Consider the following 14828-nt stretch of genomic DNA (forward strand, 5'->3'; position numbering starts at 1 on the left):
ATGGGGCTAGTCTCCAGCACTAGACAAGCTATGTGTTAGTGGCACTTGGTGAGGGGTGGTTGGGTAGGAGGTGATAGTAGGGGGATGTGGGGTAATGGGGGTAAAAGGAGGGGGGTGGGGGCTAGTCTCCAGCACTAGACAAGCTATGTGTTAGTAGCACTTGGTGAGGGGTGGTTGGGTAGGAGGTGATAGTAGAGGGATGTGGGGTAATGGGGGTAGAAGGAGGGGGATGGGGGCTAGTCTCCAGCACTAGACAAGCTATGTGTTAGTGACACTTGGTGAGGGGTGGTTGGGTAGGAGGTGATAGTAGGGAGATGTGGGGTAATGAGGGTAGAAGGAGGGGGATGGGGGCTAGTCTCCAGCACTAGACAAGCTATGTGTTAGTGACACTTGGTGAGGGGTGGTTGGGTAGGAGGTGATAGTAGGGGGATGTGGGGTAATGGGGGTAGGGGGATGTGGGGTAATGGGGGTAGAAGGAGGGAATGGGGGCTAATCTCCAGCACTAGACAAGCTATGTGTTAGTGACACTTGGTGAGGGGTGGTTGGGTAGGAGGTGATAGTAGGGGGATGTGGGGTAATGGGGGTAGAAGGAGGGGGATGGGGGCTAGTCTCCAGCACTAGACAAGCTATGTGTTAGTGACACTTGGTGAGGGGTGGTTGGGTAGGAGGTGATAGTAGGGGGATGTGGGGTAATGGGGGTAGAAGGAGGGGATGGGGGCTAGTCTCCAGCACTAGACAAGCTATGTGTTAGTGGCACTTGGTGAGGGGTGGTTGGGTAGGAGGTGATAGTAGGGGGATGTGGGGTAATGGGGGTAGAAGGAGGGGGATGGGGGCTAGTCATGGTGTGTGAGCCCCTCTGTGGTGTATGGGGTGTAGCTGGTCTGGGTATTAAGTCTCTCACAGCTCTGCCATTATAATAACCAGCTCTGCTATTACTAACAGCCTTCTGCTGACTGCAGCAGGAGCACAATGAGGATTATGTAGCAGCTGATGTGAGAGCTCAGCCGCATGTATGAAGTCCTGATCGCCGGGAGGCTGCACATAAACATGGGGTAACTCTATGGGGGTAATTCCCGCTGTCTGATATATTATTATAGGGAGACATTACCTCCGCCTTGTACAGGGCCCGGATGTATTCCTGAAGAATTTTAAGATGGCGTCTGAGAGATCATGTGACCACGCCCCTGTACCGTGTAAGCTGTTGTCAGGGCGGAGACCAATAGAGTGACTGAGAGACTACAGGAAAATGGCCGCCGCCGTCCTGCATTGAGGACAATATAGTAATAAAAATGTATTTTACTCCCCTGACTAAGCTGTTAGCAGTCAGATGTAGGTTACGAGACATCATTTATATTATCCTGTGGAAATAAAGTACTGTATTTCTCCACCATCCACCACCAATAGTCACTATCTGTACCACAAGAAAATGGCCTCTACACATAACTGGAACAGATGTTATATAATAATGTTATACTATTCTCATCGTGGTATGACAATGACATTCAGTGGATGATTTATCTAGTAGGAAATCTATCTATACTATAAAACATGGCAGCAGTCCTAGAGGACAGATGTTACATGATATTTTATTTATATATATTTTTATTAAAGACATTATTTTCAATCAGTAAGCTGGGGAGGGCAGTGAGGGTGGCACTAAGAAAATATCAGGGTACTGTGGGAGGGAGGATACAATAACGTGTGTATTGTGTATGTTACAATATAATATATTACATAGTTGGTAAGTATAAATAAACGCAGTATATCAGACACATAGATCCCTGCTCAGTCATCTGTCCCCAGTCATTATGTAGATGCAGGAGTCGTGTAAATTAGAATAGTATGTAATTATTATATAACATCTGTTCCAGTTACGAGCAGCGGCCATTTTCCTGTAGTACAGATAGTGACAATCTGCTGGTGGACGGTGGAGAGATACTGTAATCCATTTCTTCTCTAAAATATTTCTTCTGTAAAATATAAATGATGCCTCGTAAATAGCATAACGTACATATGACGGGAAACACCTTAATCAGTAGACAGCCGCCGCTGTTCTCAATGTAGGACAGCGGCAGCCATTTTCCCGTAGTCTCTCAGACAATGTATTGGTCTTACAGAGATATCTCCGCCCCTGATAACAACTTAGACAGCACAGTGGGCGTGGTCACATGATCTCTCAGACGCCATCTTAGACCCTGGACGATACATTCGGGCCCTATATAAGACGGAGGTAATATCTCCCTATAATAATATATCAGACAGCGGGAATTACCCCCATAGAGTAACCCCATGTTTATGTGCAGCCTCCCGGCGATCAGGACTTCATACATGCGGCTGAGCTCTCACATCAGCTGCTACATAATCCTCATTGTGTTCCTGCTGCAGTCAGCAGAAGGCTGTTAGTAATAGCAGAGCTGGTTATTATAATGGCAGAGCTATGAGAGACTTATTACCCAGACCAGCTACACCCCATACACCACAGAGGGGCTCACACACCATGACTAGTCCCCATCCCCCTCCTTCTACCCCCATTACCCCACATCCCCCTACTATCACCTCCTACCCAACCACCCCCTCACCAAGTGTCACTAACACATAGCTTGTCTAGTGCTGGAGACTAGCCCCCATCCCCCTCCTTCTACCCCATTACCCCACATCCCCCTACTATCACCTCCTACCCAACCACCCCTCACCAAGTGTCACTAACACATAGCTTGTCTAGTGCTGGAGACTAGCCCCCATCCCCCTCCTTCTACCCCCATTACCCCACATCACCCTACTATCACCTCCTACCCAACCACCCCTCACCAAGTGTCACTAACACATAGCTTGTCTAGTGCTGGAGACTAGCCCCCATCCTGCTCCTTCTACCCCCATTACCCCACATCCCCCTACTATCACCTCCTACCCAACCACCCCTCACCAAGTGTCACTAACACATAGCTTGTCTAGTGCTGGAGACTAGCCCCCATCCCCCTCATTCTACCCCCATTACCCCACATCCCCCTACTATCACCTCCTACCTAACCACCCTCACCAAGTGTCACTAACACATAGCTTGTCTAGTGCTGGAGACTAGCCCCCATCCCCCTCCTTCTACCCCCCATTACCCCACATCCCCCTACTATCACCTCCTACCCAACCACCCCTCACCAAGTGTCACTAACACATAGCTTGTCTAGTGCTGGAGACTAGCCCCCATCCCCCTCCTTCTACCCCCATTACCTCACATCCCCCCTACTATCACCTCCTACCCAACCACCCCTCACCAAGTGTCACTAACACATAGCTTGTCTAGTGCTGGAGACTGGCCCCCATCCCCTCCTTCTACCCCCATTACCCCACATCCCCCTACTATCACCTCCTACCTAACCACCCTCACCAAGTGTCACTAACACATAGCTTGTCTAGTGCTGGAGACTAGCCCCCATCCCCTACTTCTACCTCCATTACCTCACATCCCCCTACTATCACCTCCTACCCAACCACCCCTCACCAAGTGTCACTAACACATAGCTTGTCTAGTGCTGGAGACTAGCCCCCATCCCCCTCATTCTACCCCCATTACCCCACATCCCCCTACTATCACCTCCTACCTAACCACCCTCACCAAGTGTCACTAACACATAGCTTGTCTAGTGCTGGAGACTAGCCCCCATCCCCCTCCTTCTACCCCCATTACCTCACATCCCCCTACTATCACCTCCTACCCAACCACCCCTCACCAAGTGTCACTAACACATAGCTTGTCTAGTGCTGGAGACTAGCCTCCATCCCCCTCCTTCTACCCCCATTACCCCACATCCCCCTACTATCACCTCCTACCTAACCACCCCTCACCAAGTGTCACTAACACATACCTTGTCTAGTGCTGGAGACTAGTCCTCATCCCCCTCCTTCTACCCTCCATTACCCCACATCCCCCTACTATCACCTCCTACCCAACCACCCCCTCACCAAGTGTCACTTACACATAGCTTGTTTAGTGCTGTAGACTAGCCCCCATCCCCTCCTTCTACCCCCATTACCCCACATCCCCCTACTATCACCTCCTACCCAACCACCCCCTCACCAAGTGTCACTAACACATAGCTTGTCTAGTGCTGGAGACTAGCCCCCATCCCCTACTTCTACCTCCATTACCTCACATCCCCCTACTATCACCTCCTACCCAACCACCCCTCACCAAGTGTCACTAACACATAGCTTGTCTAGTGCTGGAGACTAGCCCCCATCCCCCTCATTCTACCCCCATTATTCCACATCCCTCCTACTATCACCTCCTACCCAACCACCCCCTCACCAAATGTCACTAACACATAGCTTGTCTAGTGCTGGAGACTAGCCCCCATCCCCTCCTTCTACCCCCATTACCCTACTATCCCCTCCTACCCAATTACCCCCTCACCAATTGCCAATAACACATAGCATTTCTAGTGCTGGAGACTAGCTCCAGATCCCCTGGTACAGCATCCACTCCCTTCACCCAACAGGTTCCCTCTCTTCTCTGTCCCTACCCGCTATACCCACCTCCCGTCACCCATTTTCTCAACAACTATATATTCCATTATCCACAGATGCATCTGCCTACACCACCCACACAGACCACATGCTCCAGACCAGCCTTCTCAGTTCATCCCAAGACCCTATACCGGCGATGTAGCATCATGTCCCTTCAAACCTTTATCGCGGCCTTACTACACCCCCTCTTACCAATCCCCTTCCACCCCTTATACATATCACATACGACTTTTATCTTTTTCCCCCCAGACACCAGCACCTCCCTTCCCACCCTACATTTCAGCACCATCAGTCTCCGCAGGCACAGCCAGTATCCCAGTTGTTACCATCTTACTGTGTTCTGCTGCGAAGCCCCCAGTGGTTATTCCTCAGACCTAATACTAGACTCACCCACCAACTATCATGAGATCTACATCCATAAACACATCCATATACAAACACAGTTCCTTACTGAAGGACAGAGTGATCCATGTCTGCCCATTCCACAGTCCCCCTCACACCATCCCACAGTCCCCCTCACACCATCCCACTATACTTTGTTCCACCCATTTGTATTTGTCACAGTATAGACCCCATTACATCATAGTACAGTATAGGGTCTGCTGCATATGTTATGTTTACATTCCCAGTCTATCTCTTGCAATCAAGCAAAAATTAGTAGATACATGACAGCTGCTCAGTACACAGGGGACCCCGTCCTATAACGTAGTAACACCAGGGGGTAAATGTATCAAGCTGAGAGTTTTCTGGCACCATACACAGATGGCTACATCATCAGGATCCCCTCCCATAACGCCTCCACTCCATTTCTCTTCAGTACAGAGTTTCCGGATCCCCGCCCTCTATCTCTCCCACACGCACCCACCTCCCCCTCCCACACACACCCACCTCCCCCTCCCGCAAGCTATTTACACACCACCATTCCTACTACACAGTCACCTTCACCAATACCTGATGAAGGCCACAACCAGGATGAAAACGTTGTATTTTGAAGACCCCCACAACCAGCAGCATTGTGTCACCCAGCTCCTGCCCTCCCCATTACTTCAGGAGCTCTGCTGAGCGCAGCCACTCGGCAGCAGATTCCCTGCACAGGTTACACGGCTCAGCCCACAGACACAGGCTCACCCCATGTGACCTGTACTATAGCTGCCCCCACACTACCTAGTCACACATACCTAACCATTATACATTGTGCCCTATTACTGGTACCATCACCATTTTATTGTTTTTCCCACTGGTTAGATAGCTCCCGTTATCCACCTCATTGTCACAACACATCTCCCTGATCCTCTACTGCTCTTGTAACATAGAGATAGAAATATCACCACTTCCATCTTTTTTGGGGAGGATCCAAAATATCGCCCCCATTCTGTGACTCATCTCCCATCTGCTTTTTCAACAGGACAATCTACTTCAGGACTTATCCACGGAACAAGTGCACCAATACCCAACAAGAGGAATATAACCAAGTAACCACTTCACTCTGAAGGAACACCAAATATTATCCTCTCCGGGACCATCCACCGAACTAAGAACAGGAAGACAAAGGACCAAACAAGAGGAACATCTCCCAACAACATCATCACTATAAAGGATTAGGAAGTAAGTGACAAACACATACAACACCACACCACCTATAGATCCCACCAGGTTACACCACACCACCTATAGATCCCTCCAGGTTACACCACACCACCTATAGATCCCCCCAGGTTACACCACACCACCTATAGATCCCCCCAGGTTACACCACACCACCTATAGATCCCACCAGGTTACACCTCACCACCTGTAGATCCCACCAGGTTACACCACATCACCTATAGATCCCACCAGGTTACACCCCATTCACTTTCCACATAGGGCTGGTACCACTATCTTCTCTGCAGGGCAGCAACTAATCACAGCTCCACTGATACATTCTCACAGAGTAACACAGCTATGTGTGTAAAGAAGATATATACAGTTCACTACACAGAGGTCCAGAGAAACTTGATGTAATAGTCACCTGTTTTCTCCGTCCAGCTAGTTGATCTAACAGGGAAAGAGCCGTCCCACTTAGGCACCCGAAAGTGTTCAATGAATTATCCGCGCTGTTCGATAAGAGTCCCCGGGGTGTCAGAGGCTGGAAATGATATAATGTATGATGTACTACTCCAGCAGAAGCTTGACGCGTTTCTCGGCTATAAAGCCGTTTCCTCAGAAGCTGATTCAGCTTATGAACTGCCGAAGATATTTATGTGATCCCACAGGTGTCCAATTATCTCGTTAATCGCATCCGATTTAGTGTGGTCATATCATTGTAGTAGCTGCATGATCAACTCTGTAGCTTTTATTTACGGACATCCCACAATCTATTATTAATGGTCTCCATTCGCAAAGAATACTCATCATTGTATGTCCTTCCCAACAGAAATTGAGTAAAAAATAAAATAATAAAAAATAAATAGATGAATACTGAATAATAAACATAATTCAATACTGAATGTACATAAAATTATAGAAAAGACTCATACTCCCCGCATACATAATTTTGTTGGTGAAAAACTAAACTAAAAAATATTTTACGAAATATATATATAAGCATATAATAATGCAAAAGATAATAATAACTCAAAAATTAATTAAATAAACTTGTCGGACCTGGAGTTCCAAAGGGGTCTCGAATCCAGATATTGGCCAGGTCTAACTCTAGTATAGTAGAGATACAAGTAGACTCCATATGAAGTAATTATAAATGAAAGTAATAATACTACTATGAATAAAAAGGCACCATAAGATACATGTATATCAATCACATCCATTGAATAAATCGGAATCATATACACACATTGTATACCTAATAAAGTCACTCAAAAATTATTAAGTTCTATACAATCATTAAGGTCACATGGTGATAGATGGCCCATTAGGAGGGAGGTCCTGGGGACGGAACTTCCTCCTTCATCTTGACTTGGCGGGATACACCGGAGGCAGCCATTTACAGGACACTTCGTGCAGAGCGCTCTCACACTGACCTACTGCGCCTCTCCTATTTGGTATCGCTTTAATTGTTCTTTTTCACAGTTTTGTCCCTAAAACCTGCTTTTTCTCTGTCAGTGTTTGAACCTAGTTTTTCAATAGACAGAACTTGTTTCAGAGTACTTTGTTCAGGTTCATTTACTCAGTGGCTGTTCCTGACATACATATTTCATAGGTGTGTGTATACGTATATATATGTGTGTGTGTGTGTGTGTGTATATAACAGTGACAATGTTATTACATTGCATCATTTCGGTTTTCCAGATTCTGAGTCCGTGGATTCCTTGGCTTTCTCTCTCTTTGAGAGACCTAAGACGCAGGTGGTTTGTTTTCCCCCTTCCCCTCAGTTGTTGGACATGGTGTCTGAAGCTCGGCAGACGCCAAATAAGCAGTTTCAGATGCTGGGTGGATTTAAATCCCTCTTCTCTCTTCCGGCAGAGGAGTTGGCTAAATGGAAGGTAACCCCTAGGGTGGATAGCCCTGTTGCTTGTCTGTCCACTACTTTGACTATCCCTAAGCAGGGCAGGGTCTCTCTCAGTGACCCTACCGACGAGAAAGGTGACCTTGTTCTCCACTCAGCTTACATGGCGGCAGGGAGTTTGTTTAGACCCAACATGGGCACAGTCTGGGTTAATAAAACCATTCAGCTGTGGTCAGAGCAGTTGGTGAAAGGTCTCCAGGATGACTTTTTCCAGATCGGAACTCCTCATTTTAGCAGAGCACATCAAGGAGGCCTCTGATTATGTGGGTCAGGCAGCTATGTATTACGTGTATAATGCCTCTAGATTTTCGGGCCTCATCAATGCAGCCCACCACACCTTATGGTTACGCTCGTGCGGTGGACGCTGACTTGAAGTGCACCTTAGAGGCCCTGCTCTTCAATAATATCAAGCTGTTTGGTTCAGAATTGGAGCATGTTATTCAGGTGGCCACAGGGGGTAAGAGTACTTCTCTTCCTGTCCTCCCAACTAGACCGAGACTGGCTTGATTTCATTCCTTCGGTCAAGGTCGGGGTACTCGCTTGAGTGGTCAGTTTTTGGCTCTCAGAGGGGCATACGGTAGAGGCAAGGGCTCAGCAAGACGTGAAGCCCTAGGCTTGGTGACAAGCCCGCGGCATGACAGGACCCCTCTAAGGGAGTCGGTGGTGGGGGCTTGTCTACGTCACTTTCAGGAGCGATGGCAGACATCCATCACAGATGCTTGGGTACGGGGGATTGTTTTTCGGGGATACGTCATCGACCTAGTCTATTTCCCTGAGCGGCGGTTCTTCACCACTGCCGTTCCCTCTTGTCTCCTCAGATGCTTGGTGCTTCAGGAAACCATTGGGAAGCTCTTATCCTCCTTGGTGATTGTCCTGGTCCCGCAGGAAGAGAGAGGCCAGAGGTTTTACTCCAACGTCTTCATGGTCCCCAAACCAGAAGGGTCCTTCCGTCCCATCTTAAACTTGCAGACCCTCAACAAGCAGGTTTGCGTGCTCCGGTTCCGAATGGAATCCCTGTGCACGGTTATCGCAGGCATGGAACTGGGAGAGTTCCTGGCTTCTATAGACATCAATGATGCCTACCTACATGTGCCCATCTGGCAGGGCCACCAGTGCTCCTCCGGTTTGCTATTCAGAGACATCAGTTTCAGTTAAGGGCCTTGCCCTTCAGTCTGGCCACTGTGCCAAGGTGTTTACCACGGTGATTGCAATAATGGCAGGATTCCTGCACTCCCGGGAGTCGCAATCATACATTACCTGGACGACCTTCTCCTCAAGGCACCGTCGGCATCCATTCTCTCTCACCTCATCCAGAGCACTATTCAGTTTCTGGAAGTGCATGACTGGGTTTGGAAACTTCCCAAGTACTTGTTAAATCTTGCACAACATATGTGGTTTCTGGGCCTCACTTCAACACTGTGACACAGAGAATCTACCTGCCAGAAGACAAAGTCCTCTCACTTCGGCGCAGGACCAGGTCTCTCCTTGCACAGAGGCAGGTTTTCCTTCTCTACTATTCTTTAGATCGACTGACTTTGGTGTGGCAGCTGAGACCCTGATTCTCAAGGCCAGGGGTTTCTCGCAGGATGTTGTGAACACCATGATAAGGGATCGAAAGTCATCTTCTGCCATTTATCACCGGGTCTGGAAGATATATATGCTCTGGTGCAAATCTCAGGGTTTTCACACTTCCAGTTTTAGTCTTTCCCGCTTGGTCTCCTTTTTGCAAGCGGGCTTGGATAAAGGATTGCATTTGGGTTCACTCAAGGTACAGGTCTCTGCTCTCTCCATATATTTCCACTGCCAGTAGGTGGGTTTGAGGGACGTTCAGAAGTTCCTTCAGGGGGTTTTATGTAAAGAAAACACACTTACATCCAACTCTACATGAGGCCCTGTATTTCATGTTTTAATATCTTGCATGTCTGCTCTGTGATGTTTATAATGATTATTATATTTATTTCTAGACAATTGAGTTGTGAGAAATCAGATAATCTCTTAAAAGAAGTCAACTGAAGGTGAAACCTGTTCCGTGTAAATCACTGATTCCCTGAGGATGGACAAGGACAGGAGTGAGAGGATATTAAATCTCACCCTGGAGATCATCTACCTGCTGACTGGAGAGGTGAGGGATTCTGGGAATGTCACAGTGACATCATTCTTCCTGCTATAAATAAAACATGGACATGACTGGAGAGGTGAGGGATTCTGGGAATGTCACAGTGACATCATTCTTACTGCTATAAATAAAACGGACATGACTGGAGAGGTGAGAGGGATTCTGGGAATGTCACAGTGACATCATTCTTACTGCTATAAATAAAACAGGGACATGACTGGAGAGATGAGGGATTCTGGGAATGTGACAGTGACATCATTCTTACTGCTATAAATAAAGCAGAGACGTGACTGGAGAGGTGAGGGATTCTGGGAATGTCACAGTGACATCATTCTTACTGCTATAAATAAAACAGGGACATGACTGGAGAGGTGAGGGATTCTGGGAATGTCACAGTGACATCATTCTTACTGCTATAAATAAAACAGGGACATGACTGGAGAGGTGAGGTATTCTGGGAGAGAGGCTCCGTGACCCTGGTTACAGAGACCCACATGACTCCAGCCTTGGAGAAATACTAGGACACTTTCCAAATCTATTTTGTATATCAAGAGTGTGCATTAGGTTGTAGTCCACAATATTATTTGTGGCCATTAGCTTCTGTGAGATCCTCCTATAGAAATATTTTTTATAGCATCTGCCTCATTTTATGTTTGTGGGTGCAGCAATATCACCTTACAGGTGTTACACAGAGTATTTTCTTTTCTATGAGGACATCTGAAACATTTTCACACTGATGTTCTACATGGAGTTTACCTTAGTATAAGTTATATCACACTATACACAAAGTGTTGTAGTGGGTAAAGAAAGTTTAATTCTTTGGTGTGTTCTTATTGGTGTGTAATGTTTATCCTTCCCATGATCCTCTCCTCTCTGGCTCACAGGGTGGTGTCCACTCTCACTTTGGTACTTTCTGCTCTGCCTCAGTCACCTGAACAGCTGTAAATGAGCAGCAGGTAGACAGTCTCAGATAGAAGTATCAGTCCCACAATCTTCGCAGATGTTGGGATATATTACATTGGCTGCAGTATGTTTTGTTTTTTTCTATCACTAACTGATACTTTAAGATTTACAGCTTTTGTTGTATTTTAGATGTAATTAAGATTACAATTATGGGATGATTTCCAATTTCCTGCCCTGTGACTGTTTCCTATATGCACTGTCTACTAGAGTGTACTTACCTCACCTACTATCTACCATAGGTCGGCCATTCTGACTCCTCTGCCTACTACAAGCCCCCACTTCAGACTCATCTTTACTGTTTGCACTAATTTGTTCAAAGCAGACGAAATATCCATAGAGGCCGGCTGTAGATAGAGGACTCAGATAGGTGGGACCACTGAAGGTGTCCGGAGCTGCAGGAGAGGTAGCTAGGTATATAGGAAAAACATTTCATATAGTATAGAGATTCTATTTGTAAAGTAGATCATTATTGTATATTTTGCACAATTAACCGCTAAAAATAATATCAAATACTTCATTTACCTTTTTATTGATGTCTCTCTCCATACACAGGATTACACATCAGTGATAAAGAGACCTGGTGAGTGTGTGACACCCAGGAGCTGCCCCTGTGTGTCAGGAGGATTGAGCAGGACCCAGAGCCCAATCACGGTGCCTGAACCTCACTCACTGATACATGGGAGAAACAATGACCAGAAGATCCTGGAACTGACCAACAAGTTCATAAAGCCAGTGACTGGAGAGGTGACTGCTGGGATTGGGACATTATACAGTAACATTAGGGGATGTGTCTGGATGATGACTGTGTAATTGTGTCTGTCAGGTTCCTATAAGGTGTCGAGATGAGTGGGGGAATTTAGAAGGACCCAACGATCTGTACGAGGACGGGAGGATGGAGAATCACCGGATCCTCACATCACTGAGTAAGAGGAGACTTTCAGTTATTGTATCATGTGGAGCAGTTTTGAAGGCCACCTAGATACACATCATCTGATAATCACATATAAGCAATGTACTCAGTCACTGTGTGTTCCCTACAGATGGATCCAGTAACAGAAATACCCCAGAGAGAGATCTCCGTCCTCTTTATTCACAGGATTGTACAGAGGAAAATCCCAGTATCCCAGAGGATCAGGTAGATGACATTTTAGGGTCTCAACAAATATCTGAACACCAATGTGACTTTTCATTATATGACCTGTAACAAGCTCTTTGGATCTTATACACTGTTATTCTTCAGTTCTATATCATTTTATTAAATCAGAAATTATGATATTTTTATTGTCTTGTGGGCTATTTAGGATGATGTCCTGACTGATATTAAAGTAGAAACTACAGAGGAAGAGACGTATGTGAGGGGTGATCAGCAGTGTAAGGAGGAGGAAATCCCTACAGACATCGGCACAGGTGAGTAATAAACACTTATTACAGAAAAGAGTCATATATTCTTCTTAGTCAGTCACTAGTACAGTCATATATTCTACACCCTCCTCTGTCAGTACAAACTAATAAGGAAAACGTATCTGTCCAGTGGGAGAGTCAGGAGCCATCAGCCCCTATTAGACTCCTGTTCTCCTCCTCACATCATATCATTGTGTGCTACCAGCCCAGAGATCTGACCAGCCTCCTCCTCACATAATATCATTGTGTGCTACCAGCCCAGAGATCTGACCACTCTACTCCTCACATCATATCATTGTGTGCTACCAGCCTAGAGATCTGACCAGTCTCCTCCTCACATCATATCATTGTGTGCTACCAGCCCAGAGATCTGACCAGTCTCCTCCTCACATCATATCATTGTGTGCTACCAGCCCAGAGATCTGACCAGTCTCCTCCTCACATCATAGCATTGTGTGCTACCAGCCCAGAGATCTGACCAGTCTCCTCCTCACATCATATGATTGTGTGCTCCCAGCCCAGAGATCTGACCAGTCTCCTCCTCACATCATATCATTGTGTGCTCCCAGCCCAGAGATCTGACCAGTCTCCTCATCACATCATAGCATTGTGTGCTACCAGCCCAGAGATCTGACCAGTCTCCTCCTCACATCATATCATTGTGTGCTACCAGCCCAGAGATCTGACCAGTCTCCTCCTCACATCATAGCATTGTGTGCTACCAGCCCAGAGATCTGACCAGTCTCCTCCTCACATCATATCATTGTGTGCTACCAGCCCAGAGATCTGACCAGTCTCCTCATCACATCATAGCATTGTGTGCTACCAGCCCAGAGATCTGACCAGTCTCCTCCTCACATCATATCATTGTGTGCTACCAGCCTAGAGATCTGACCAGTCTCCTCCTCACATCATATCATTGTGTGCTACCAGCCCAGAGATCTGACCAGTCTCCTCCTCACATCATAGCATTGTGTGCTACCAGCCCAGAGATCTGACCAGTCTCCTCCTCACATCATATGATTGTGTGCTCCCAGCCCAGAGATCTGACCAGTCTCCTCCTTACATCATATCATTGTGTGCTCCCAGCCCAGAGATCTGACCAGTCTCCTCATCACATCATAGCATTGTGTGCTACCAGCCCAGAGATCTGACCAGTCTCCTCCTCACATCATATCATTGTGTGCTACCAGCCCAGAGATCTGACCAGTCTCCTCCTCACATCATAGCATTGTGTGCTACCAGCCCAGAGATCTGACCAGTCTCCTCATCACATCATATCATTGTGTGCTACCAGCCCAGAGATCTGACCAGTCTCCTCCTCACATCATATCATTGTGTGCTACCAGCCCAGAGATCTGACCAGTCTTCTCCTCACATCATATCATTGTGTGCTACCAGCCCAGAGATCTGACCAGTCTCCTCCTCACATCATTTCATTGTGTGCTACCAGCCCAGAGATCTGACCAGTCTCCTCCTCACATCATATCATTGTGTGCTACCAGCCCAGAGATCTGACCAGTCTCCTTCTCACATCATATGATTGTGTGCTACCAGCCCAGAGATCTGACCAGTCTCCTCCTCACATCATATCATTGTGTGCTACCAGCCCACAGATCTGACCAGTCTCCTCCTCACATCATATCATTGTGTGCTACCAGCCCAGAGATCTGACCAGTCTCCTCCTCACATCATATCATTGTGTGCTACCAGCCCAGAGATCTGACCAGTCTCCTCCTCACATCATAGCATTGTGTGCTACCAGCCCAGAGATCTGACCAGTCTCCTCATCACATCATATCATTGTGTGCTACCAGCCCAGAGATCTGACCAGTCTCCTCCTCACATCATATCATTGTGTGCTACCAGCCCAGAGATCTGACCAGTCTCCTCCTCACATCATATCATTGTGTGCTACCAGCCCAGAGATCTGACCAGTCTCCTCCTCACATCATATCATTGTGTGCTACCAGCCCAGAGATCTGACCAGTCTCCTCCTCACATCATATCATTGTGTGCTACCAGCCCAGAGATCTGACCAGTCTCCTCCTCACATCATATCATTGTGTGCTACCAGCCCAGAGATCTGACCAGTCTCCTCCTCACATCATAGCATTGTGTGCTACCAGCCCAGAGATCTGACCAGTCTCCTCATCACATCATATCATTGTGTGCTACCAGCCCAGAGATCTGACCAGTCTCCTCCTCACATCATATCATTGTGTGCTCCCAGCCCAGAGATCTGACCAGTCTCCTCCTCACATCATATCATTGTGTACTACCAGCCCAGAGATCTGACCAGTCTCCTCCTCAAACTGTCTG

At 47.1% G+C, this 14828-nt stretch overlaps 4 protein-coding genes and 1 long non-coding RNA gene across 9 annotated transcripts in view; 2 read left to right on the forward strand and 3 right to left on the reverse strand.

Moving 5' to 3' along the window:
• LOC142151006 (oocyte zinc finger protein XlCOF8.4-like) overlaps positions 1-1124 on the reverse strand; it is a 393475-nt gene extending 392351 nt beyond the window's left edge. Inside the window, exon 1 of the mRNA XM_075206264.1 lies at positions 1109-1124. The gene's annotated coding sequence lies outside the window, so the exon portion shown is untranslated. The remainder of the gene's footprint in view (positions 1-1108) is intronic.
• LOC142150999 (uncharacterized) overlaps positions 1-14828 on the reverse strand; it is a 510250-nt gene that overhangs the window by 437426 nt on the left and 57996 nt on the right. The window lies entirely within an intron of this gene.
• LOC142150984 (uncharacterized) overlaps positions 1-14828 on the forward strand; it is a 343002-nt gene that overhangs the window by 324833 nt on the left and 3341 nt on the right. For all 5 annotated transcript variants that reach the window (XM_075206216.1, XM_075206215.1, XM_075206218.1 and 2 more), the window contains 2 exons: positions 12146-12240; positions 12407-12512. In XM_075206216.1, the coding sequence (XP_075062317.1) occupies positions 12146-12240; positions 12407-12512 (201 nt within the window). The remainder of the gene's footprint in view (positions 1-12145; positions 12241-12406; positions 12513-14828) is intronic.
• LOC142150982 (uncharacterized) overlaps positions 1-14828 on the reverse strand; it is a 206489-nt gene that overhangs the window by 140209 nt on the left and 51452 nt on the right. The gene's annotated exons all lie outside the window — the stretch shown is intronic.
• On the forward strand, positions 2165-10377 carry LOC142151023 (uncharacterized). Its single transcript, XR_012691126.1, has 3 exons — positions 2165-2230; positions 5927-6126; positions 9991-10377. It is a non-coding gene; the product is annotated as an uncharacterized LOC142151023 (long non-coding RNA).

Source organism: Mixophyes fleayi, chromosome 4, assembly GCF_038048845.1.
Source record: "Mixophyes fleayi isolate aMixFle1 chromosome 4, aMixFle1.hap1, whole genome shotgun sequence".
Taxonomy (NCBI): Eukaryota; Metazoa; Chordata; class Amphibia; order Anura; family Limnodynastidae; genus Mixophyes; species Mixophyes fleayi.